The 24249-nt window shown below is 31.6% G+C and overlaps 3 protein-coding genes across 7 annotated transcripts; 2 read left to right on the top strand and 1 right to left on the bottom strand.

Moving 5' to 3' along the window:
* Positions 1 to 3588: 3588 nt before the first annotated feature.
* Positions 3589 to 5415, top strand: LOC114176441 (protein RDM1). 2 transcript variants are annotated; one of them, XM_028061484.2, is made up of 3 exons: positions 3589 to 3748; positions 3840 to 3929; positions 4817 to 5415. In XM_028061484.2, exons 2-3 carry the CDS (start codon positions 3866 to 3868, stop codon positions 5194 to 5196), a joined length of 444 nt encoding a protein of 147 aa, XP_027917285.1. In that variant the 5' UTR covers positions 3589 to 3748; positions 3840 to 3865; the 3' UTR covers positions 5197 to 5415. The 2 variants fall into 2 exon arrangements, with proteins under 2 accessions (XP_027917285.1, XP_027917286.1); XM_028061485.2 differs by having other exon boundaries at positions 3593 to 3748; positions 3843 to 3929.
* A 1788-nt stretch (positions 5416 to 7203) lies between these two features.
* On the bottom strand, positions 7204 to 11161 carry FRO1 (NADH-ubiquinone oxidoreductase-like protein). Its single transcript, XM_028061141.2, has 5 exons — positions 10943 to 11161; positions 10293 to 10381; positions 9789 to 9918; positions 7586 to 7615; positions 7204 to 7412 (listed from the first exon to the last, which is right to left on the bottom strand). Exons 1-5 carry the CDS (start codon positions 11072 to 11074, stop codon positions 7353 to 7355), a joined length of 441 nt encoding a protein of 146 aa, XP_027916942.1. The 5' UTR covers positions 11075 to 11161; the 3' UTR covers positions 7204 to 7352.
* Positions 11162 to 15950: 4789 nt separating this feature from the next.
* On the top strand, positions 15951 to 23868 carry TRB2 (Homeodomain-like/winged-helix DNA-binding family protein). Of its 4 annotated transcripts, none has more exons than XM_085671306.1 (8): positions 15952 to 16109; positions 16711 to 16998; positions 17221 to 17447; positions 18300 to 18387; positions 19015 to 19098; positions 19825 to 20168; positions 20361 to 20410; positions 23496 to 23868. In XM_085671306.1, the coding sequence occupies exons 2-7, from the start codon at positions 16849 to 16851 to the stop codon at positions 20371 to 20373; spliced, it is 906 nt and encodes a 301-aa protein (XP_085527432.1). In that variant the 5' UTR covers positions 15952 to 16109; positions 16711 to 16848; the 3' UTR covers positions 20374 to 20410; positions 23496 to 23868. The 4 variants fall into 4 exon arrangements, with proteins under 4 accessions (XP_085527434.1, XP_085527433.1, XP_085527432.1 ...); XM_085671305.1 differs by having other exon boundaries at positions 15953 to 16109; positions 20361 to 20406; XM_085671308.1 differs by lacking the exon at positions 20361 to 20410 and having other exon boundaries at positions 15951 to 16109.
* Positions 23869 to 24249: the final 381 nt, after the last annotated feature.

Below are 24249 nucleotides of genomic sequence, written 5' to 3'. Positions count from 1 at the left end.
TAATTTCCAGATTTAGAGTTTTTTCTCTCTCGCAAATCAGTTGTTGAATAATATTGATTTGCTACATGTTACATATATATGGATTAATTTTTATTTTGCATCTAATAATGTGATAAGGAAATTAACACCGGTGAAATAATGAAGAGAGGTAATTAAATAAAGCAGGATTTACAAAAGTTCAATATTTAAGCAAATATTTTACTAACAAAGGACTCTTGCAGTTTTAGTATGTGTTTAGTTCAGTGTTTGAGGATTGATTCTAATTGAATCAATTTTCTATCGTAAAAGTAACAATTAATTATATCTCATATTCAAAGTTAATTTTTTATTTTTTAATTAATTTTAAAAGTCAAACGCATATTGATTTTGTATTAAAAATTTAATTCTTACCAATTATGTATTTCTGTCTGACATATCCATTGTTGAAAGTGATATCTGTTGTAGAAAGTGAAAGTGTTTTTAGTGTTTATAGCGGTCTGGGGGTATCAAACGCAGGCAAGCACACAATTTGTGGTTGTATAAACTACACTATTGCCATTTAGCACAGCCCAATCATCCTCATCACCATCACATTAAAATGACCATCAATTTAAAATGAAGGAAATTGTTCAATCATATAAAATAGGTTCATGTACTATTTGATTAGTTTTATTCTTGTGTTTTTTTTATTTTCCACAGAAAAAAAAAATGAAAAGAGTATTAAGATGTGTAATCCACTTCATTGTTCCCGTTTCCTTTATCTGTACAATAAATTATTAAGAGCATCTTCGATAAGAGTTGGTTACAAGAGGTTTTTTAAAAATAAAAGTATTATTTTAATAAGCAATTCCTGTGAACAATGAATGTTTATAATGTTAAATAGTGAACTTTTAATTGGATTGATTTTTAAGGCTACTTACAAGAGTAAAAAAGTGTTTATCGATTAAAATTAGGTTTAATCACTCGAATGATATTTATTTTAATAGGATTGTATCAATTTGGTACTCGCTTTTAAAAAAATATCAATTGTATTTCAATTCTTTAAAAAGTATTTCAATTAGATCCCTTTCAGATGTAAATGACTACCGTCGTTAACAGCGTGCCACGTATCAATATGTGATTTTTTTTTTAAATTAAGTCAAAATTGAATCAAAGATACAAAAAATTAAAAAATAAATAAATAAACCACATATATTGACACGTGACACATCATTGCGTTAGTCATATGAAACCTAATTGAAACACTTATTTAAAAGTTGGGATGCAATTGACATTTTTTTAAAAACTGGTACAAGATTGATACATCTCTACCAAAGTGAGTGTCATATGAATAATTAAACCTTAAAATTAACTTATTTATTAGTTAGTTAAACTTAACTTCTTTTTTGAGAAATTGTTTTAATTTTTAAAATATGTTTTGCTTTATTAGAACTATAATCCATAAGCACTAAAAGAAAATGTGGAAGAAATTAAATAATATCTAAAAAGGTTAAAATTAGTTTAAACATAAGTTCATAAAAAAGGAGTGGAAGACGAAGGATAAAAATTTAGCGCTTCATGAAAAAAAGACGAACATTCTTGACTAACTTGTAGCTTAGAATTTAAGCCAGATTAAAGATAAATATATATATATATATATATATATATATATATATATATATATATATATATATATATATATATATATATATATATAACTCACCAACGAACATTCTTTACCGCTTTTTATCATATTTTTATAGGTTTTTATTATCATTATTTATTATTTTTAATTATTTAAATTGACAAATTGATTTTTTTTAAATTAGAATGTTTTTATATAAAAATTGAATAGTTTTAATATTTAATTTATTTGTTTTTCAAAAATATGTATTTTTAACTAATGTATTTATAATAACATTTGGTGAAATAAGTGAATACATTAATTGTGTTACAACAAATATATAAAATAAATTAGAAAAACAAAATATTCTAAGTTAACCCACATAATTTATCAACTCTTAGTAAATCGAGTTGTGTTATAAAATTTCTTACTCATAAAAAAGTGGGTTTAGTTGAGCTGATTTAATTTTAGCTCAATCCAGAATAAATAAGTTCTTATAGTTGATTCTTTTTTTATACTTCTTTATAAATATTGTCATCTTTCACCTTTGTAATTATTAGTCTCTTTACATATATTGTTATTAAGATACATGTTTCATTTTAAGTTGTTGAACTTATGAGTCTTATTATTTATAATTATTAGATAAGTAATTGTTTTAGGTTAACCATGTTAGTAAGTATGATTTTAGTAACTTACTATTTCATACATATTTACTGGCATGAAGATTTTTTCTTTCAAAGATTAAGAATAAATTTGCTATACTTATGAGATATCTTTTACTAACATTTTTCTCAAGCATAAGTAATACGAATGATTAGTGATGTAGAGGAATTTGAGGATAAAAAAAGCTATGACTTTTATACGTTGTAGAAGTTTTAAATTTTAAGTTTATACATGCCAGATCCATTATTTTTCTGTTTACTAGAGGTAGAAAAACAATTTCTAAAAAGTTTATAGTAATTAAACATTTTAATTTCTCTCTTAATTTAATAATATACTTATTACAAACATGATGTATATGGGTTAACTAATAATTATAATAAATATTAATAACGATTTATCAAAAGATTCTTTTTAGACATTTGTTAAATATTTTTTTTTTCAATTTTTAATAAAAAATTAGAATTAGTCTCTATTCGAAACTTTAAACCAATTTAGTTTATCATATTTAAAAATGTGAAGATTTGATATTTTAATTAAATTTTGTTAAATTTATAATATTCTGCTTGAAACGTTTTAACAAATTTGATTAAAATGACTAAATTTTCAAAATTTAATAAAAATACTAATTTTAATTTTTACTCAACGATCAAAAATATATTTGATTCTTAATTTAATTAAAAATTACTAATTATATGTTTTTTTTAATTAAAGTAGCTCGGGTGAGTTACAGTTAATAGTAAATACCTCTAAATTTATTTATTTATTTCGGTCTTTAAGATTTTAATTTCTTTCGGTAATAATAAATATGAATTTAAGAGAAATTGAAGATAAGGTCAAATAAATATTAAAAAAGAACGCAGAAAATGGTTTTAATTGAGAATGAAAAGGTAGAGCGCTTGGTCCAGTTCAAAAGTGCAACAGTGCAGTTGGGTGAAAAACTCAGCTAATTCTCTTTCAATCAATTACCCACTTCACTTCATTCCACTAATTCTATTCTGCTACTTCCTTCCACACCTCACTTTCCGTTTTATTCAATGCACTCTGATTTTATAATATATATTTATTACAAACATTCATTTGATGTAAATGGGCTAAATAATAATTATAATAAAATATTAATAGCAAGTTATCGGAGACATTTATTTTAATTAAAATTTACTAAATATACGCTTTTATTCTTATAGATTAAAGTAACTTGGGTGAGTTGCAGTTAATAAGAAATATCTTTCAATTTTGTTTACATTTATTCATTTATTTATTCAGTCTTTAAACATGATTTTAATTTCTTTCGGTCATAATAAATATTAATTTGAGAGATATTGAGGATAAGATCGAATAATAAATATACAAAAAGATGGCAAAAAAGATTGTTTTATGGTGAGAATGAAGTGTAGGGAGTTTGGTCCAGTTGAAGAGTGCAAGAGAAGAAGGGTGCAGTTGGGTGAAAAACTCAACTAACTCTCTGCTGCTTCAATCAATTACTCATCTCACTTCATTCCACTGGTACTTCCTTCCACACCTCACTTTCCGTTTTATTCATTGAACTCTGATGTTAATTTTATCTATATTCATCTTCGTATTCGCATGTATTCAGCAGGAACAGGGTCTGGTTCGCTCGCGATGAAGAGGTCATTTCCGTGGGATAATCAAATTGATTTGTCTTCTTCTTCACCAAACTCCATAGGTATTCTTATCATGTATTCGTCCATAGTCATACATACCTATGTTATAACTCTTTTTAGAGTTAGGGTTGTTCTTTTTCTGTGATTCTTAAACAGAATCAGTTGTTCTGTTTCTCTTTTGGATATCAGAAAATCTATATTCAGTTTACCTTGTGTGTGACTTGGAGTTTGAGATAGGAAGCGTGTGTCTGAGTTCGGTGAGTTTAGCCGTGAGTGTGCGTCCGTCACGTTGAAGGAGTTTGCTCCCTGGGGGGTTCTGCGAGAGTGAAAAGAAGTTAGAGTTAGGAAAGAGGATCTTCTGTTACGGGGAGTAAGAAGGAGGTTAGGGTTGTATAGGAAATCTTAACATTTTATCCCTTTCTTTTCTTTGAGTACATCAAATCAAAATCACTTCTCAATTGAAGAATTAAAATGTATATGTGTGTGAATGGTGACAAATCCATGTAGTTGAATGGTGGAAAATCAGTGTAGTCGTGATGTTTAAGGGGTAAATGGCTAGAATGTTGAACTGTATATGTGATTTATGGATATGTTTTAAGACATTATTTCTTTTGTATACGATGTTAGTTGTTAGTGAGAGGTCAATTTTGGTTTATAATGTCAATAATATGGATTTAATCTTCAATGAGATCTTTTTTCTATTTTTTTATTTTGTCATCTTGTGTTGTTCAAAACATAGCTATGAGAACACACATTGAAACATCTTCTTTCCTATCACATGAAAATTGGAAGATCTTTGTCAATTCTCTTCCCCGAGGCTTAGTTTGTAACTCATTGCAGATAACTGTGTTCTTTGGTTTCTAGTTAACCTGTATGCTACTCTTTTAGTTTATATTGCTTGCCATTGTGACGCATGCACTTACTTTAGCGATGTGGTGCTTGTAAGCAGATGCACTGATGAGACGAGCAGAAATGTATCAGGATTACATGAAGCAGATCCCAATCCCAAATCATCGAGGTTCTGTGATACCATTCACCTCGTGGATGGGATTGGGCAGATCCATGAAGCAGTTATATGGACAGCCCCTTCACTACCTCACAAATATTATGCTTAAACAATGGGATCAGTTGAGAATTGGCAGTGAAGACGAATACAAGCCCTTGGACATCATTATTCATCCACACAAAGCCGAGAACACCATCTGGCTCATTGAAGAAATCCACCGCCAAACCTCATCGCATTTTCATATTGCTAGTCTCTGGAAGGTGGACTCTATGTACAGTGGTTTTATTGATCCCATTTTCCCAAGATTACAGCACGCATCATGAAGACATGAATGAAACCATTTAGTTTGTAGGCTTTCTACTCTATCCTGGAAATAGTTTCACATTTGTTGTGCTTTTGGTAAAGCAAAATTGAATAGCTTTGCTTCTAACTTTTTTTCTGGCTTTGACTATTTTCCGTTTTATACATGGCTCAATCGCAGGACGCCTCAAGGAGACCATAAAATTGAATATTTGTCTGGCTTTGAATATTTTTGTTTTAAATCTTTGTCAACACAAAGCTCTTTACATGTTTTTTTCACAATAAATGTTTTAATTTAAAACAATACTTCCTTGCGAACAGAATTTAAAACAAACAGATGTTATGTCCCTATCCCTACGAGCGCTACTTTTTTCTTTTTATTGTAAAAGAAAGTTTTATTCGACAGTTTTTCAGGAATTAGGCCACGGTAAACAAGATATACGAATAAAAAAAGAAGTTACAGATTTTGGCTTTCTTTTCATCCTGCACCTCCATGATGATGAATGTGTGCATCTTCATGTTAACAATAAAAAGACTAAAATAGTTTTCCTCACTCTGCACCGCAAGAGTCATTGTTGTCATTGTGTCTTCTTCACTGCACTTACGGAGCTACTATATTCTTGTTGCCAAGATTTGCAACAGCATATCAGTGGGAATGTCACTTTAGGAAATCTGGAGCCTCCGCCACGGAGACATTGAAGATTATATAGTAAAACATAGTTTTGTCTCCTTTCAGATGGTTCAATTCGTAATGTTTCCGAATGGTTCAATCTGAAGGAAAGATGGACGCTTATATAGGGTTGAAACCTAGTTTGTTATTGAAAACTTATTTCCAGAAAACATCTTCGGGAAAACTTGTTCCGAAAAACATCTTATACGTTCTTGAAACCTTCTTCCGGAACCATTATTTTAACATCTTGTTATGAAATCTTTCTAAAAAAGTTGTTCTACAAAATTCAAGTCACCATAAAAATATAACATGAAGGGTAAAATGGTTATCTTACAAATTATGGAGATCAGTTAGTAACTTAGAGGAATGAAAAACACAAACGTCCAGATTTTTTACTGCGATTTTGATATACTAAAAAGTATTTTTAATATATTTTAAAATATAAGTTAATGTAACTTAAAAGTAGAGGTACCTATAAAACAATAAGTAGAAAATCAAAATTCATAAAAAAAAAAAAAAAAATCAGTATGCTCGTATCTTTCTACTTCAAATAATGCTCGTGAAAATAATCACTCCGATAAAGATTTTTCAAGATTGAGTTAATGACATTTCAAAGCTAGAGTTCATGGTATTTGTAGGCATTAATTTTTATTTGTAGGCTTTATTTTTTATATAACATCAAACAGAGATCTTTTCCTGCACCTAGTTTTTAATTACGCCAATCTTCTCCCATATTACCATCTCAATAGAAAAACAATCGCATTGTACATTGTCGAACTCCTAAAAGATACAACCTTCGCCAGCGTTTCACTATGTTTAAACAGGGCTCTTAAGAGGCATAGAAAGAAATTACAGTTTCATTGTCTAAATTATGCAGTATCGTCGAAATGAGACTGATTAAAATCATTTCTACAAAACCTAACAAAAGAAAAACAATTTCTTTCTTCAAAATTAGAAAACGTTCTACTAAGATGAAAATTTTAACCTGACTTCCCCTTCCTCCAAACCCTCCGTCCCAAAATTACTAGAGAACATGACACCTATATCTCGGGACAAAGTCTTATCTTAGGGCAAACTTGTTTCTCAGGATAAATCTTATGCATATTTATAGTAACACGCCCATTTAATCAACACGTAGTAGCTTGGAAATTAAATACCCACAATTAGATCAGTTAGAATAATACTTTTTCATAAGCAGTTGAATAATACCTTACAAAAATTAAAAAAAAAAAAAAAGTTCGGGCCATTTTGTTTAGTATTCTCAAGAATATACTATTACCCAAAGTCAGCATGTATTGTTGGATCAGTTTTTTTCTTGCAGACATTTGTTCATTAAAGAATCCAAGTAAGATGTTAGGCGTAATCAATCATAATTAGATCAGTCCCATTTTATTTTCAACAAGTAATTCACACTAAAACTTTCTTTTTCCAAGAAAAGATGCAGAGAAAACTGCTGCATGTTGAAACTCCTGAAGGCGGAATACATTAACATGAATACAAACCAAGCAATCACTCTTCAGCAGGTTTGGGTGGGCCCTTCCATTTAAAGTTGTCCGCATATGATTTGACCTGCAACCACAAGTAGTATGCATTAACACGTATAGAATTATATTACCACTGATCGCACCATGCTGCCACAAACAAGGTTGTGAAAGAAACGAACTCCACCGTCGTTCAAACTAACACTTAAGTCGTTCAAAATGCACCCAGTTAAAGTACAAAAATGGTGAAAGATGTTAAACCTTCAGCAATGGTGTGTGGCGCTTCTTGACCTGCAACAAGTTCAGAGCTTTTGTTACTCATAATAAAATAAAACCCCAACGGGCAAAACATGATGAACACTAATTCACAGTGAGTTTTTTAAATTTAGGGGCCTGATTCTTGAAGCAGAATTAGTGACTAACAAACGTACTCTAATGATATACATTTCACAAAATCATTTGAAAAACAAGACATGGGAATTCACCATTGCCATATTAAAACTAAAGGCATCTCTATTGTAAAAGTCATCCAGGGTCATAAATTAAAAATCTAGATTTTAGAAGACCTCGACATTCGAATATGCTGACATAACAAAATTTAAGAACTGAGTTTTAAATAAGACCTTGGGTCAAAAGAATAAAAGATATTTTTTTGTCTTGAAAACGTCCACATCCAAATAAAACATTAGTATGGGTGAAGACCCTTCCAATAGAGTAAAAGTGATAAAGATGTCTTAAAAGTGATGTGGCAAACGGTAGGATCCCCAAAATGAAAAGTATGACCTCATGCCATGATTCTTACAATGAAGATGACCTTATACAATCTTAGTATCATGATTGAATCACGGGTAAGAAAATAGAAATCAATTCACCAAATATGAGATCACTAATTAGCAAGAGGTTGGGGAGGAAGTGGAAAGGGATTAGTCGAGGGAATTATGAGTTGGATGAGAGAATATTGAAGTGCTTCCTTCTTTAGAGTTAAACTTACATATGTGAATATTCAAGAAAGAGTATGTCTTGTTTTTCATTCCCATTCACTTGAAGAACGAATGCTATAATTTATATCTCATACGGCCATGAATATAGCATCTAAGGATACCTACGGTCTGGAAAGTTTTCTAGTGTTTTAATACGATGCTTCGCAATTTTTAATTACACAATCTAACCGGCTTTGTTACATTGGTTATAAGTTGTGTATTATCAACAATTTCTTCAGTTGGTGATAAAATGTAGTCTTCAGCAATTACATATCCAAGACCTTTGAAACAAATAGCTGTGTTCTGATCTCTATACAGATTACTTCTCAATACATTTTTTTTTAAATTCATTAAAACTTCACGTATTGATTCTGCAATACCTACTATGGTTTCATGTGATATTTTCTCTGATTTTCCATGCATGTTGTAACGCCTATTGCATTTGTATCGTTTTGGCTTTTCTTTAACAATTTGAGTTTTGTATATCCTTTGCATGAACTGATTAGGGGAAGAAGTCAAGGATGGAATGAAGTAGCAATCTTAGAACTTTCACCAGTGCTGATGGATAATGCTATGCAAATCACTGAGAAGAACTGAACATTTAACAGATGGGAATTCTCAGACAAGGAAGGGCTACATTCAGAAGTTACGCACCATCCAAAAAGTAACATGTGAAAGTGGTTCTAGGTCATCTGTGCAGACTAACTCATACGGAGGAGGCTCAGTGATAAGCTTTGCAGCCTAACCAGTGGTACTTTGAAAAGCCAAGGAGGGAGGTTGAAGAGATTTTCTGAATTCTGATGCAAAATTATTTGTCGATATCAAGAAGGGATATGTTTTAAGTATGACGAGAAATATATCCTGGATCATATGTGCCAAACAAAAAATTTGCAGTACTAGAGGAAGAGATAGAATGGGAGGGAGATGGAATGTCCACTTGAGGATAGGCTGCTAAATTTCCCCTTGAGGTCATTGTTTTAGGAATTGAAACAGGGTGAAACACATTATTTTTTGAGGGGAGGCTAGGGCATGGGAGTATTGTCAGAGAGACCATGCGACATGGTCAGATAAGCATGGAGCTATGGGTTACGGTCACACTCATATGTATGTTCGGCAGACAGATAAGAGTGGCATGGATAATCAGGAATAAAAGAAGGAGATGTGGAGTTAACTGAGTTATTGATTGATTGAGAGGGAGTTAGGGGAGAGTAGAAGGCTCTCAAAAAGGAGGGTTAGGGACCTCTATTCTGCAATAGTTTTTATCTTCGTTTCCTTGTCTCTAGTATTCCAGTGATACAACCCAGAGGCAGATATGGAGGTCTCTGTCAATGAACATTCCATTTACTTTCTACCTTACGATCCATCTCCATTATTAATTATTTATTTCAATAAGAACATATATGATTTGTACCAAAAGAAACCTTGAACATTTAAAAAAGTATGAGAGATTATCTGTGTTTCAATATTTGAATAGTAAGACATACCGAATATTCCCAACCATGTTTCTCTGCAAATGCTTTTGCCGCTTCTTCACTATCAAATGTCAAGGCAGAATCACCAACATGAGCATAGGGATCCCCAGTGGATGTCCAGCCCATCAGTGGATTTTCCCACCTACAATTAGTAGAAAATTACCATTTGTTGAGCCATTATTAATGATTACACAACAATTAATCCAATTTAGGTTATCATACTGAAACCGCTAGCCTTGACTCCTTAAACTATTCGAGGATTTCCAGAATCAATGTGCTATAAGTTTGAAACTAAAACATATGAAAATTTCCATAGGACATGAGATGTCAATGATAGCACAAGCTCCCCTCTTATGAATTCCTTTAAATCGTTAATTTGCATACAAAATCCCAAGCATCCCACCTACCCAATTATCAAACTCGATATTGAAGGGGAAAAAATATTCAAATTGTTCAACTCAGACAATGATGTTTATAAAAGCAGTGAAAGAATTGTGATAAAGCGAAAGAATATACTTTTGGGTTGATAAGAAGTTGATCTTCCATCTTCCAACCTTCCCAGATCCTTGCTGAGATGCAGTTCTAGCGGGAGAATAAATCACAACCTGCATTGCGGTGAAAGTACAAGACAGAAAGTCCAACAGTGTCACAACGATTAGCAAGTGAAAGTAGGCGATCTAGAGATGCATAAATTATTTCCAAACTGTGAAGTCTGTGTATAGAACTTGGGAGAGCCTATACTAGGTGAAAGTGAGAAAGGTGAAATAAGCCAATCACGAACACTGAATCACTAGATGATTGAATGATCAAGATTGGCGTCCTTAACCTCTCACACTCTCAGTTAATACGCCCAATTGACCATTGGTACTTAACCTCTCACTCTCAGCTAATACGCCCAATTGAACATTGATACCCTCTAAAATGGTGAATATGGCTGCAGTTGAATCTACCAAAACCAAAATGTCTATGCTAAGATTTATCGCTTAGTTTTTAGTATAATAACCATAAACATAGGCGACTGGCATGCATTTCTACGCATAATTAAGTTATGGTAAGGTTTTCTAAATCGGTGAGTGTGCATAGAAGGTGATGGAGAGCCTCGGAAATTGAGCGAATCAATGAATTTAAAAAATATATATAAAAAGAGAATAAAAAGAGTAGAATACCCTCCTACGAAGGTGTTCTTGAGGAATTCCAGAAACAATTCCGATCTCGCCTGGTTTGGTTTCGACTAGTGCCTGGGTGGAGAACCGACGGGCCATGGTGGCGCGTAGGGCACGTTGTAGAGTATTCGCCATCGTCAAGGAGAAATTTGATTGTGCGCACTAAACAGGGCCAAGTGAGATTGGAAGCAAAATCTCGTGTATTTCATTTACTGTTACGAATTTATTAGCTTCACCCTTTCATTTTTTATTACTGGTGGGAATCTGGGCTGGATAATGTTCACACAGTTTCTTCTTGCACCTCCATAATTTTTTCCTTGCATCCCACTTAAAAAAATTTCTGTTTTTTTTTATTATCTAAAAGTCATTCCAGAAAATAAAAAAGATTTTTAAATTGTGTAATTTAAAAAATATTTTTCTTTAAAAAAGCTTTTAATTGCATACTCTTGAAGTCGATTATTCATAAAAAAAAATATTTTTTTTTCAAATTTAAAAGTTATTTCTGATTCAAAAGTCGTTTTTAATATTAGATTTTGTAATCTGGAAATAAAAAATGATTTTTAATTATAAAATATTCTGAAAAAAAAATGAAATTTTTTATATGAAGCTACAAGAAACTGCCTGTAGTGCAGTGAGTTTTTGGACTGTCAGATAATGTTTGAATAAAAAAAATTTAAATTCTTTTAGCATCAAATTTAATACAATATAAAAATGATTAATTGATATAAGAATAATAATTAAAGGAAAAATTTAAACTTAATAATTTATTATTTACACAAATAAAAAATACTATAATAAAATAGTTTAATAAATTATGAAATAGAATTTAGAAATATATTTATAAATATATGATATCAATTAAATAATTAGTAAGAGTAGTTAGTTATATTTAATATTAAAAAAATTATAGCGATAATAATAAAGGTTAAATATGCTCTTTGAACTTTGATACAAAATTATAATTCGTCTCTATAAAAAACTTTGATACATTATTGTCATCCAACTTTAAAAATAAATAGAAATAGTCTTATTAAGCTAATTACATTTTTTTTTTTACGAATCAAACACATCTTTCAATTGAGATTGAAACGAGAACGTGTCATAAGGGACGCATGTCACAAGGCCTCACTATCAAGTGAGTGCCCAACATGCCCTTCGAGCGCCCAACGTGGAGGACTATTAAAGCTCAATGTCAGATCAACGTCTGGCGAAACACAGATGGCGTCCAACACTATAAACCTTTGGAGTCCTCTATAAAACACACGCCTAGCAATGGATTGTAGTGCCTGACACTCCGGAACCTGAAGCTCTCTATTCCAAGTTTTTATAACTGACGCCCAACGCCCTATTGCTGCCCAACGCTAATACAAAAAAACCAAGGATGCAAATAATTTGGCTTGCTTCATTAGTTCAAATTATTACTTTTTTCTCTCTTTTTTTCAATTGGTTGCAAAACATTTTCAAAAGTATCACCAAAGACTAGTTTTACAAGCTTGAATATTCTCAGACAAATATTTCTAAATTTCCAATCAACCTAAACTCACAATCATGACAACACAATTTTCATATACCTCTCATTTATGAATTTAAAAATTCCCAGTCACGTAGTTTCTTTTGTATTGTGTAGGGCTTGATACATCTAAGCCAAACTAAACCTGGTGAGTCTGGACATAAAATCGAATACATCTCGACCATATATTGATTATCCTAATCAAGCCTAGTATGCAAGGCCCAAATCTAATACAAAGACTAACGGTATGAGACTAGACTATCTCGGACAAGGACCTGCTAACTTCGGAGTACATAAAGGTGTCTCAATTTCAAGTATAAGGTATCTTAATGTTGCTATCATCACTAAATTTATCATATATTCCTCACAACTCACTTGAGCATCAAAGTACTTGCAAGTACTCGTTCCCACGTGGTTCATTGTATCAGACTTAATGAGGACATCTCAATCTTGAAGATCTAGTATATCTCGACAAGAAACTAAAGAATAGTACCACACCTTGCAGGACAATCAGTTTCATACAAAAACACCTTAAATTAAGCCCACAATTTCATCATGTACTATAGTTCAATCATTTTAAATAATCCAAACAATCATATAAATAAATAATTCAATTTATAATTTTCCTTACCTTGCAAGATCTCCTTTCTATAGTCAAAACACTTATTCAATTGCTCAAGTCACAAATAAACCTATTTTCACACAAAAACCTAAGATTAATGATCCAAAAGTACCATTAGGATCATCAACTAACAAAGGGATAAAATGGGAAGGATTTAATCGCATGTAATTCAATCTTGTTCACATGCACCCAAAAACACAGTTTGACTTTAAAGAGAGGTAGAAAACAACTTACTAAAGTCATTTTTATCGAACAAGGTTGGAGTACTCTTCGTGATTCCAAAGGTAGACTCTGATCGAAAAAAAGATGAAAGGTGAATTTTATATCCTAAGGAGAAGGTAGAAAACCTATACAACTATTATTATCATCGTCCTCCTCCTCCTCCTTATTATTATTACCATTATTATTATTATTATTATTATTATTATTATTATTATTATATTCAACTATCATGATATTAAACCTTTTATAACTTTAAATACCAAAAATTATTGTTCTTAGCATTAATAATGACTTAAGATATATAACTTCAAAAGTAAAAGTAATATGCTTGAACAATTACCCCTAGATCATACCCATTTTCATAGAAAAAAAGTCATTCCCGTCTTCATATCCAAACTCAACGAGTATTAAATTTTTGTCTAATTTCCATCCCCACCGGATAAAGTATATTCTTGTACCCCTACATGTATCAATTTTCTTACTATTTTAATATTAATTAATTATTTTTCATAAAATAAAAAAAATTACAATAAAGGAAACATAATATTATCAAATACTCAATATTAAGAGGATGATTGTTTATTCGATATCAAATATTTAGAAAAAAATTATAATTGTATACATTTCAAATTATAATACCATATAAAATTTTAGGAGAACCTAAACATTTATTAAATTTACAAACATTATTGAAACCTAGTGGACAAAAACTTAAAAATATTAAAAAAATATATAAAAGAAAAATAAATATTCAAATTAAATAATATTTTGAATGTATGTTTACTTCAATTTTCTAAATTATAGTGAATCTCTTTTTAATACACTATTAAAAAGTTATAATATATCACTTAATCAAAATCATGCAAAGAACAAAGATTAAATTAATAATAATAAAATCTTAATACATATTGTATCTTTTGAATATTAAGATATGTTGGATGGTAATAAAAAAATCATGACAATTACATTAAATTTTTATATTATAGTAAATAAAATTTATTTATGTAATTATAATAATAAAATTACAATATGATAATGAGTTAGAAAATAAAAAATAATTATATAAAATATATAAAAAATAATATTTTACGTTATAAAAATAAACAACAAATAAAAATATAAAAAAGTTATTAAATATATGTCTTAAAAACAATTTTAAGAGACTATTTAATGAGATCGCACAAAGGAAAATAAATATGTAATTAAGGGTATGCTAAGATGAAAAATACCTTAAACATCTAAAAAAACTTTTTAAATATCAACATAGTCAATAGTTGAGAAATAACGAAAGTTGTTTTAGCAAAACAAAATAATTTTTAAATGAAATAAAAAATTAATAATAATAGAGTAAAGAAAATAATTTTTTTATATTATCTAGTAAATGAAATGTTTATAAATCTGTTAAACATTCTCATGTGAAAGGAAAATATACAATAAATATAAATATTAAAAACGAATAAAAATATTCAAATGTGAGATATACAAATATTTTATTGACATAACAATTTGAAAAAAATAAAAAAATAGAAAGTGTGTAATAATAATATATATAAGGTTACTTAATTGACTATAAATATATAATTTAAACGAGGACGAGTATAATAGCGGGTATGAAGACGGGGACGGGAAGAATATGTACATCTCCATATCTATCTCCTACCCAAATGAAAAAGTCCAGAATTCATCATACTCATACTCATACCCAATCAATACAAGAATTTTCCGTCAAAATAAAAACTAGTTTGGACAATATCCACGAAAACAAATTTATTTGTCTTCTCTAATCTCATTGTAACAAATATTAAATTATTTTAAAATTTTGTTTACAATATATTAAAGTTAAATTTGCTCTCAATTTTCTCTTAATTTTCTCTTAGTATAAACTATCATAAATCATCTTAACAATAATACACCACTTCAACAATTTCTATCAAAATATAGTTACTTTGATAGTAATGTTTTAGAAAAACTATTTTACATCTAATTTTTTTACTAATGTAATAATTCTGAAAATAACCATTTTAAATAAGAAATAAAACAAAATAAAAATTTTACTTTTTTAAAAAAATACCTTTTTTATCACCAAGTTACTCTTCTTAAATCACATTCAATTACTTATATTTTTATTTTGTACGATGAATTTAAAATACGATTAAATGAATAAAATTTTAAAAAGTTAATTCTCTTAATAATCTTTTTTCAATTTCATACTTTTACTGAAAAAAATTGATTTTATAAAAAAATTAGAAGGGCTGACTCAATATTTATCTAACTGTAAAATATACTTTAAAAGGAAACATTTTAAATTGATATAAATACATTACTAAAACTAAAATGATTTATTCTGAGATTATTGTTTTTAAAATTTTGAAATATGTAATTACTTATTAAATATAATGTAATAATATTAATTTTGAATTTTAAACAATTATTTAATTCGTAAGTTAATTTTTATCGACTATTTTTTATAAAGCGCATGTTAGATTTGTATATTTTTTTCAATTTTTTTTTATTACATTCATATTTAGTCCACTACCCTTCCCATGTATTCAGAGGACAACTCCCAAAGTGTAGAATATTTTCACGACTAAATCCCCGGTTTAATCAGAAACATTGTTTTGTCAAGGTTTACTCAAGAGACATAAATAAAGAGACACTTTTTATTTATTTATTTATTTTATATTTCACCTCGATTGAATAAAACTCATATCATGTGTCTCATTCTTCTCTGGTTTTAGGCAAAATCGTTTGGATTATTCCTTTTCTCTGTGTAAATACTTCAACTATTCCAATTCTCACCGTCGTCCGGTTATTCGGTACATCTCTCTCCAACGATTCTTTCATTTATTTTTCACCCTTTGGTTTTTAGTTTTCCCCCCAAAGAAAGTTGTAAATTTTGGCATTCATCAGAAGTATAGTGTGGCATTTCTCTTCCCAGTTGAATGCATGTCTTTCTAGTTTATGCAGTTGTGATTTTTTTAACTTAAATGTTGGTACTTTCTCCGTCCGAGTTGAAAGGCTGTTCCTTTTCGTTGTCATTCAGTTCAACATGAATTTAATTCGATGGATTCAATGAAATTTGAAGCTGAGACATTGAAATCCTCAGATTTTGCATTTTGCATAATACATAATTCCAGATCATTTTAGGTTATTCCCAAGCTGCACCTTCCTTTCAGAAGGCCTAATAGCACAGGCATTTCAAGAGTACATTGCAAAAATGTTTCTGCATGGTTCTTACAATGTTATAATTCACTTTACCAGTTATATATTAGAGCATTGGGGTATTAGGGACGGCATTGAAGTGAATATTTGGGATTTATCGTAGGAACTTTATTTATTTGATTGATTTGTTGTTTTATTTATGAACCTTGAAAATAACATGTTTTGACAAGTGAAAATATTTATTTTCTTGTTGAGGTTGTTTGGTGGGCAACAGTAGTCAGATTTTTTTCTTTTTCAAAGATGCACTAGTAGAAGAGGGAAGTACCGCATTCCATTTCCCTCTAAAGTTGAAGCAAAGAGTATCTGTCATAAAAAGCGGCAACCTTTCCTTCAATGGGTGCTCCTAAGCAGAAATGGACTGCAGAAGAAGAAGCTGCGTTGAAAGCTGGAGTAGTCAAACATGGGGCAGGAAAATGGCGCACAATACTTACAGATCCTGAATTTAGTGCTATTTTGCGCATGCGTTCAAATGTAGATCTTAAGGTATGTCTTTGCCATAGCGCAGCAGGTTGTGGGAAGTGTTGCATAGAGGAAGTTTTATTCTTCTATCTTTTTTTATCTGGTTGGGAAGCTTATAATTACGCTAGCCAAAGGATTATACGTACATTGCACCATAAAATCAGCATATAATGCTACTGTCCTTTGCTTCAATATAATTTCCAAAGTTTTGCTGTACTTGTTTATATGCTTTTGAACGGTGAACAGGATAAATGGAGGAATATAAATGTCACAGCAATATGGGGATCCCGGCAGAAGGCAAAACTTGCTCTTAAGAGGAGCCTACCCGCCCCCAAAATTGACAATAACCATATGGCCTTAAGTACTGTAGTTCGACATGATGAAGTTCTTGATACTAAGCCTTTAGCAGTTTCTGGTGGACCATTGCAATCTCCTAATTTGAAAGAACAAATATCAAGGTTACAGAATATTCAGTTAATATATCTGCCATTTATCATCTGGAAAAAATAAATTATCTGTGACTGTTGTGCTGGACTTGTTTAATTTTGTTGGTGAATTGTGTCTGGAAATTTTACACTTGTAGACGTTACATCCCTTACAAGTCAATTGTTCTAAGAGAAGCTGTGTGCTGTTTCCCAACTTTTGCAAATGAATACATTACCAGACTTTTCTACATTCACGTGTTGTCATTTCCAATGTTTCTCTCTGTTTTAAGCATGGCGATGGCATATGAGAAAGATGGTTTTGTTACCTTTCTGGAATAACGAAAGAAAAGAGGAACAAAAAGATCATGGATCATGTTAGCTACCTAATGGGTCACTACTTTTGCATTTTTGGGGAGAAAAATTATATCCTATGTTAGATAATTATTTGCTTACTTGCAATTCTTTTAAACTATTATTTGAATATCAGAAAATTCAAATCATATGACACCGTGTACATATATTTCTATCTCTTACCTTTTTGTCTTTTTTTTTTCTATGCATGCATCTAAAAATACACCTCAAAATCAAAGGGGATAACTTTTATGCTTCCTGTAGGAAAATACTATAAATAATTAGCAATGATTTGTACATGGACTCCTTTTCTAAAGGAATTCATGCTTAGGTATGTTTATCTTAATGTTCTCACGTTCCAATGTGCATTAATTCTAGATTAAACTTTCATGGCTGTGTACATAGGTTCTAATTGTAAGTTGCAATTGCAAATATTAGTAAACTTTTTTCCTGTTTGATGTCATTTCTGATAACATTTCATCTTGTTCTGAATGTTGAAATTATGCAGCAATGTATACTTTTGACTTATGAAAGCAATGATGGTGTCAGGTTGGTAGATAATCATATATTGGAGGCCATTGTCAACATGAAGGAGCAAAAGGGTTCTGACAAAGGTGCCATTATTTCTTATATGGAGGTATTTCTACTTGACTTTTCAAATGATTGTAAAATCTAAACATCAATGAATGTTATCATCCCCTAAAGTAACCGATAGTTTAACTTTTGTCATGTTAGTTAAGTATTGACTGATGTCTAACATCAAATATTTTTTTTTTATTGATATGATGATTATTGTTATGTCAATTGTTGTTTAATATCTTTTTGTCAGAAAATCTTTTGCGTAAAACATAATAAAAACTGTTATAGTTTTTCAAAAACAAAACTTAATTATTACATAATAAATTATAACATGTTGACAGGACTGATTCCGTGTCTCATGTTCCTAGAGTTATTCTTTTAGTTAGTGATCATGAGTATGTGCTTCAATATGTCATTTTTAGTGGCATACACTATGTGATCTCATTTTGTCTGCTTTAAACTGGCAAGTAACAACTGTTAGTTGTTTTCTGTCCCAAATGGTTAAAAAATAGTATAATTCAACCCATCACCCTATGCTATATGTTGCATATCTTGTCTTTGGAAATGACCTGTAATTTACCTTTAGAATATTGGTGAATTGTCAATACAGCTAAGCAATATAATGACTGTTTACATATCTGCATCAAAATTCAAAAGTAATTTCGAAACTTTTTCATGTGTTTAGGAAAAGTATCGGTGCCCGCCAAATATCAGTAAATTACTGTCAACCAAACTGAAGCATATGGTAGCAAGTGGCAAAATAATCAAGGTAGTTTTACTATGAGAAGCTCTGCCTGGAAACCTGTGTAATAGACTCAGTCAATGTGATTTGAAGGCCGTATTGAAGTTTTTCATGTATGAAAGCGATAAATATTTGATGTTGCTGAAACTCATTAAAAGAAAATGATTGGCAATGAAGTTAATTGGTTATATCATGTTAAGACTGAGCAATTGGAATAGGAAACCAAATGCTGTTAGATTTTCTTAGAACTGACAATATAAAAGAAGAGTGAAATCTGAACAGTGTTCAAATGGTTGTAAGCACCTTACAATCGTGAAAACAGAAATAAAGGAGAACCTTGAGACTGGGAGATACCCGTCAGCACAGCCTTGCATTAACCACTCAATTGAGCTTTTGAATAACCTCCTGTTATTTCCTTCCCCCCTGCGACCTCCTTAATTGCCATTTTGTCCATTCAGTTACTACCCTCTCTTTCCCTTTTCCAAATTCCATCTAAGCTGCCTTAATCAGGCCCACACTACTACCTTTGGGGCCATATCGCACTCTCTCCTTTATTTTTTCTCGTATTTACTTGTGAAATGGGCCTAGCAATTGCAATGTGCATAGATGGGCATTATCTTAGCGAGGAGAGTTCTATTTGAGTTGATAAATTGCTGCTCCATACAATAAACAGATATTCCTTTGACAGGTTCGTTTGGCATGAAAATTCAATATATGATAAGTTGATCGTGTGTATGGTATATCTGTTGACAGGAGAAGCATAAGTATAGAATTGCATCAAGTTCAGCAGTCTCTGAGAAAAGAAGGTTCTCATCATTGGAAGGGAGGTCCAAAGATCCTTCAGAAGCAAATAAGAATGATGATGTCAACATCCTTTCAAAATCACAAATTGATGAAGAGATATCAAAAGTGAAGGGCTTGACAGCTCAAGAGGCAGCTGCTGCAGCTGCAAAAGCCGTGGCAGAGGCAGAGTCTGCAATTGCACAGGCTGAGGCAGCAGCTAGGGAGGCAGAGGCTGCAGAAGCTGAAGCTGAGGCTGCCCAAGTGTTTGCAAAAGCAGCAATGAAGGCGCTTAAATGCAAAATGCTTCATATTTGGTAGCTTCCTCTCCAAGAAATCTATATTGATTCCTGTAGATGAGATGCTCAATAACTTCACTTAAATTTTATGTTCCTGTTTATAATGCATATCAAATCATAGTTATTCAAAAATTATGCTTGTTCTCTGCACTCTTCAGTTTGTCATTCCTTAACAATCTTCACATCCTTATTTTGTTTCCTTTGTTTTAGGTTACTTAATTAGAGGCTGATCTGTATGTGGTCAGACTTTCTTCATGTGGGTAATTTGCTCAAAACATCTTATTGCCAACTTTTTTCTACCTATCTTGAATTTCTGACAATGTCTACAGTGGGGTTTCACTTTCAAAAAATGAAAGGTCCAACTGTAATAGTAGTGAAAATTATAAAGACTTAGATTTAGAAACCAATAAAAGTCAAATACCTGATCTTCTAAATACCAATAAAAGTCGAATACTTGTATTTGTCTTTTATTGGTATTTACTTGTATGTTTTGCTCAAGACAAGACACCTTTGACTTTTTTTTTTTTATAACTATGAGTGTTATGTAACTCTTTATCATTTTTTAGAATTTATACATTACATAGACAATTTTGCAACAGTGGCTAGCTATGACATTTTTTTGGGCCAGGTGCTGTGTTTTGTTATGCGGATATAAAACATTAGTTATGACTCAACAACAAATTCTACTTTTATCTTCTATTTGGTTGAGAGAAGAGAAATAGAGTGGATGAAAATAAAAATGATGAGTTCGAAAACGACAGTAATAAAGTATAAATTAACAGTGTTTGTTGAAAAGAAATATAAGAGATGAACCAAAGTGGGTGAGAAATTGTACAACAAATCCTACCATTTCAAAATAATTCTCCTATAATCTATTGAACCAAACACCTCCAACTTATTTCTCTATCCACTTGAAATTATTTCCACGTTACATGCAAAACTTGGTCTTATTATACTCATGAAATTGAGGACTGGTATGAAAAGCTATATTTCATGAAAGGTGACATGTGAGCCATAGACATGATGACTTTGATAGCAACAACACTTACCACACCAATGAAAATACATTTAATCGTGAGTCTAACTTTTTACAGTGTTGACTGTGAGAGTGAACTAAGACAAGAAATTCAAAGACATGAGTTGAGAGACTAGGATATGATAGGAGAGGAGGGGAAGAATGATTATACGTGCTGTACTGGGCCCATGTCGTTTAAGACCTGAGAAGTTAAATTGTTTGTGATAAACGTAGCAGTCAAGATGGCATCTCCCCCATAAATTTTGGGAACAAACATTTAGAAAACTGGAGCTCTAACTGCTTCAAGATGACAGCTTTTGTTTCTACAACTGCATTTGAGAAATTTGGATTAGCATAGATGTTGCCATTGTCAGACTGCAATCTTTTGATAGATTTTCTAATCTAAGATGGAAAAAGAAAATTAAAGGACAACTGTAAAATCTCATTTTTCATGGGAAGTAGCCGTGTGACTTAAGTACAATCATTAGTAAACGGCACAAACAACTTTACCCCAAATATTGTAGATATACAAATTGGTCCCCACACATTAGAGTGAACAAGGACAAAAAGGTTCAAGACACATAATTACTCAGAAAAAATATTCTACCATGGTGTTTTGCAAGTTGACAAACATTGCAATGAAAAAGAACTCCATTAAATCTTTTGTAATTAAGTGAGGAAACAAAAGCTTACAAACACTAAAAGCCGGATGTCAGAGATGCATATGTTGATGCCAAACCTGGGAAACACCTTGTTGCTGGTACATTCGGTGTCCATACGTTGTAAGCATATAATACCCTACTCGGCAATGAAAAACACAATGGGAGTGGGAGTGTTACCTTGCATTTGTAGTCCTGTGCAAATGTTATTAGCCAGTTTGGCACATGAAGGACATTGTCTATCCACAGTGAAAGAGATTAGAAAGTCTTGTAGTTGATCAAAATTTGAGATTCATAATAATTGTCATCGTTTAAGGATAGTGATGGTCAAAGTTGAATGTACCTAATCCGACAGTAGTGGCAGGAGTTCCATTAGCAGTAGTAATGTGTTAGTTTCTAGACAATGTGGAATAAGATGAGAAGTATGAGGCCAAAGGTGTCACATATGATCCGTTGGCTTAGAGTCATCGATCCAAAAATCTTGAGGAACAATACAAGAGACATTGAAAGAACTCTTAGCAAAACCTAGCAAGTTTAAGATATTGTTGGGACCCAAGGACTGGAAAGAAGAACGTGTATCTTCATCCATGGCAAGGGCAACACTTCTAAGAGGAGTAATTAGAGCTTTCAAATAGGCACTAAGCACGACAAGGTTGAAGAATATTGACCATTGTGCCTGAAAGGGGGCCTCATCAGTGATGATGTGAGAGAAGAATGGGCTATTTGAAGAGAAGGCTCCTTGATGCAATTGCTGACCTAGGTGGTGTCAGTGGAGAGGAGGAAAAGTGGAAAACTATTTGATGTTTGATTCAATAAGGCTCTAATTCATACCGAGGGAAAGATGGATGGAAACTGCGAATAGGCTAAACCTATTAAGTGAAAGATGGAAAAAAAAGTGAAAAATCTATCTTAACATGTTGAAAGATATTCTATCCCGAATTAGTGTCTATTTACAATCCCCTGCATCCCCCACCCCACCAAGGAAATGCAAAAGCGTGCTAGCTTCCAACAACAAAATATGAGCAGTTTCATTAAGATGACAACATTTATTCCTGGCCAATACATTTTTTGGAGGTATGTTAAGGAGTGTTGATTGACGTAGAAACCCTGAAGATGACAAAAATTCGTAGGAAACTATTCTGTTTCATAGTCTCTTCTCAAGATGAAATTGACTCGAGAAATTGATTTTGAATTTCAACATAAAATGACTAAAAAGATTTAACCTTAGAAGGAGTTAGAACTTTCCAAATAGGTTTATCAAGGTGGAGGGAAACTCTAAATGGACTAGGAATTGAAAGTAACGTAAAAATCACCAAAACACCCCAGGACTGAGGAGTAACTTCCTCCATCACATGTTTTCTTCCAACCAAGATTCTATCTCTTCTGAAAGGACCCAAAACTCTGTTAGTTACTGTGGGTTAAGTGCTTTTCCTAAGCTTTAATTAGGGCTGTGCATTATTCTGATGTCTGTAAAGTAGTTTCTTTTAGGCCAGTAGGTTTTGTTCGTTTAAACCTACAGTCATCACCTCATTATTCTGATGCTTGTGCAGAAGTAATTTCATTTAGTCTTAGTTCTTTCTAAGCATTAATCAGTGCTTCTGTATTGTAATGCGACATTGAAACTTCTGTTAGTTCTTTAACCCTGTTTAATAGTTTGTAAATTCTTTGCAGATGGTGTGGACACATGATCAATTATTAGCGGAGTTGACTTGAGATTATTGTTTTTCTGCTGCGCTTCCTCCCTGTTTTCCGTAACTGTACATAATTTTCGGCTTGTAAATCTGGAATAGTGCAGGATGATTCATGAAAACATTGTCAGGAGTCAATAATAGCCTTTTTTTTTTCCTTTCCGTTTTCTTAATTTTAAAGGAAGACAATGAGGGGAAAGCTACAAGCAGCAACGGAAGAGTGGAAATGGCCATGTTTTTCTGTAGTAGAATGATTGACATCCACGTAGAGTAAATGAAGAAGTAGTGTTTCAAAAGCAATATGGATTGTTATTTATAGGCAGATGATATATTCAATTCAAGGATGCTTACTGTTACTCTTGCTACGTATTATATTGCCTTCCTTGTTCTATAGTCTGGAATTTTAGCCAATACTGAGGACAGTACGACGATGTATGTGTCTATAGGGTATAGAGGGCATTTGTTCCAAATTGAGAAAATGGTCAGTTCTTAGAAAACCTGGCAGCGAATGGTAGTACAAATTATTATCAATCGTGCTTCTGCACAGATGTAGGTTCTCGGTCATGTGTAAATGATCTTTTACGAGTAATTAGTATGCTTAAATAATTACAACTGGTAACATTCTCAAACTAGTTTAAAATGTTTTTTTAGTCAGCCGTAAGATATAATTCAATGAAAAAAGGTACTCATAGTGTCAGAAGTACAAGACTATAATAAGTCCAGCTAGTTCGTCAAGG

Source organism: Vigna unguiculata, chromosome 3, assembly GCF_037176805.1.
Source record: "Vigna unguiculata cultivar grain cowpea cultivar isolate G323 ecotype 2 chromosome 3, ASM3717680v1, whole genome shotgun sequence".
Taxonomy (NCBI): domain Eukaryota; kingdom Viridiplantae; phylum Streptophyta; class Magnoliopsida; order Fabales; family Fabaceae; genus Vigna; species Vigna unguiculata.
The sequence above is the reverse complement of the archived record's forward strand: the minus strand, read 5'-3'. Positions and strand labels throughout refer to the sequence as shown.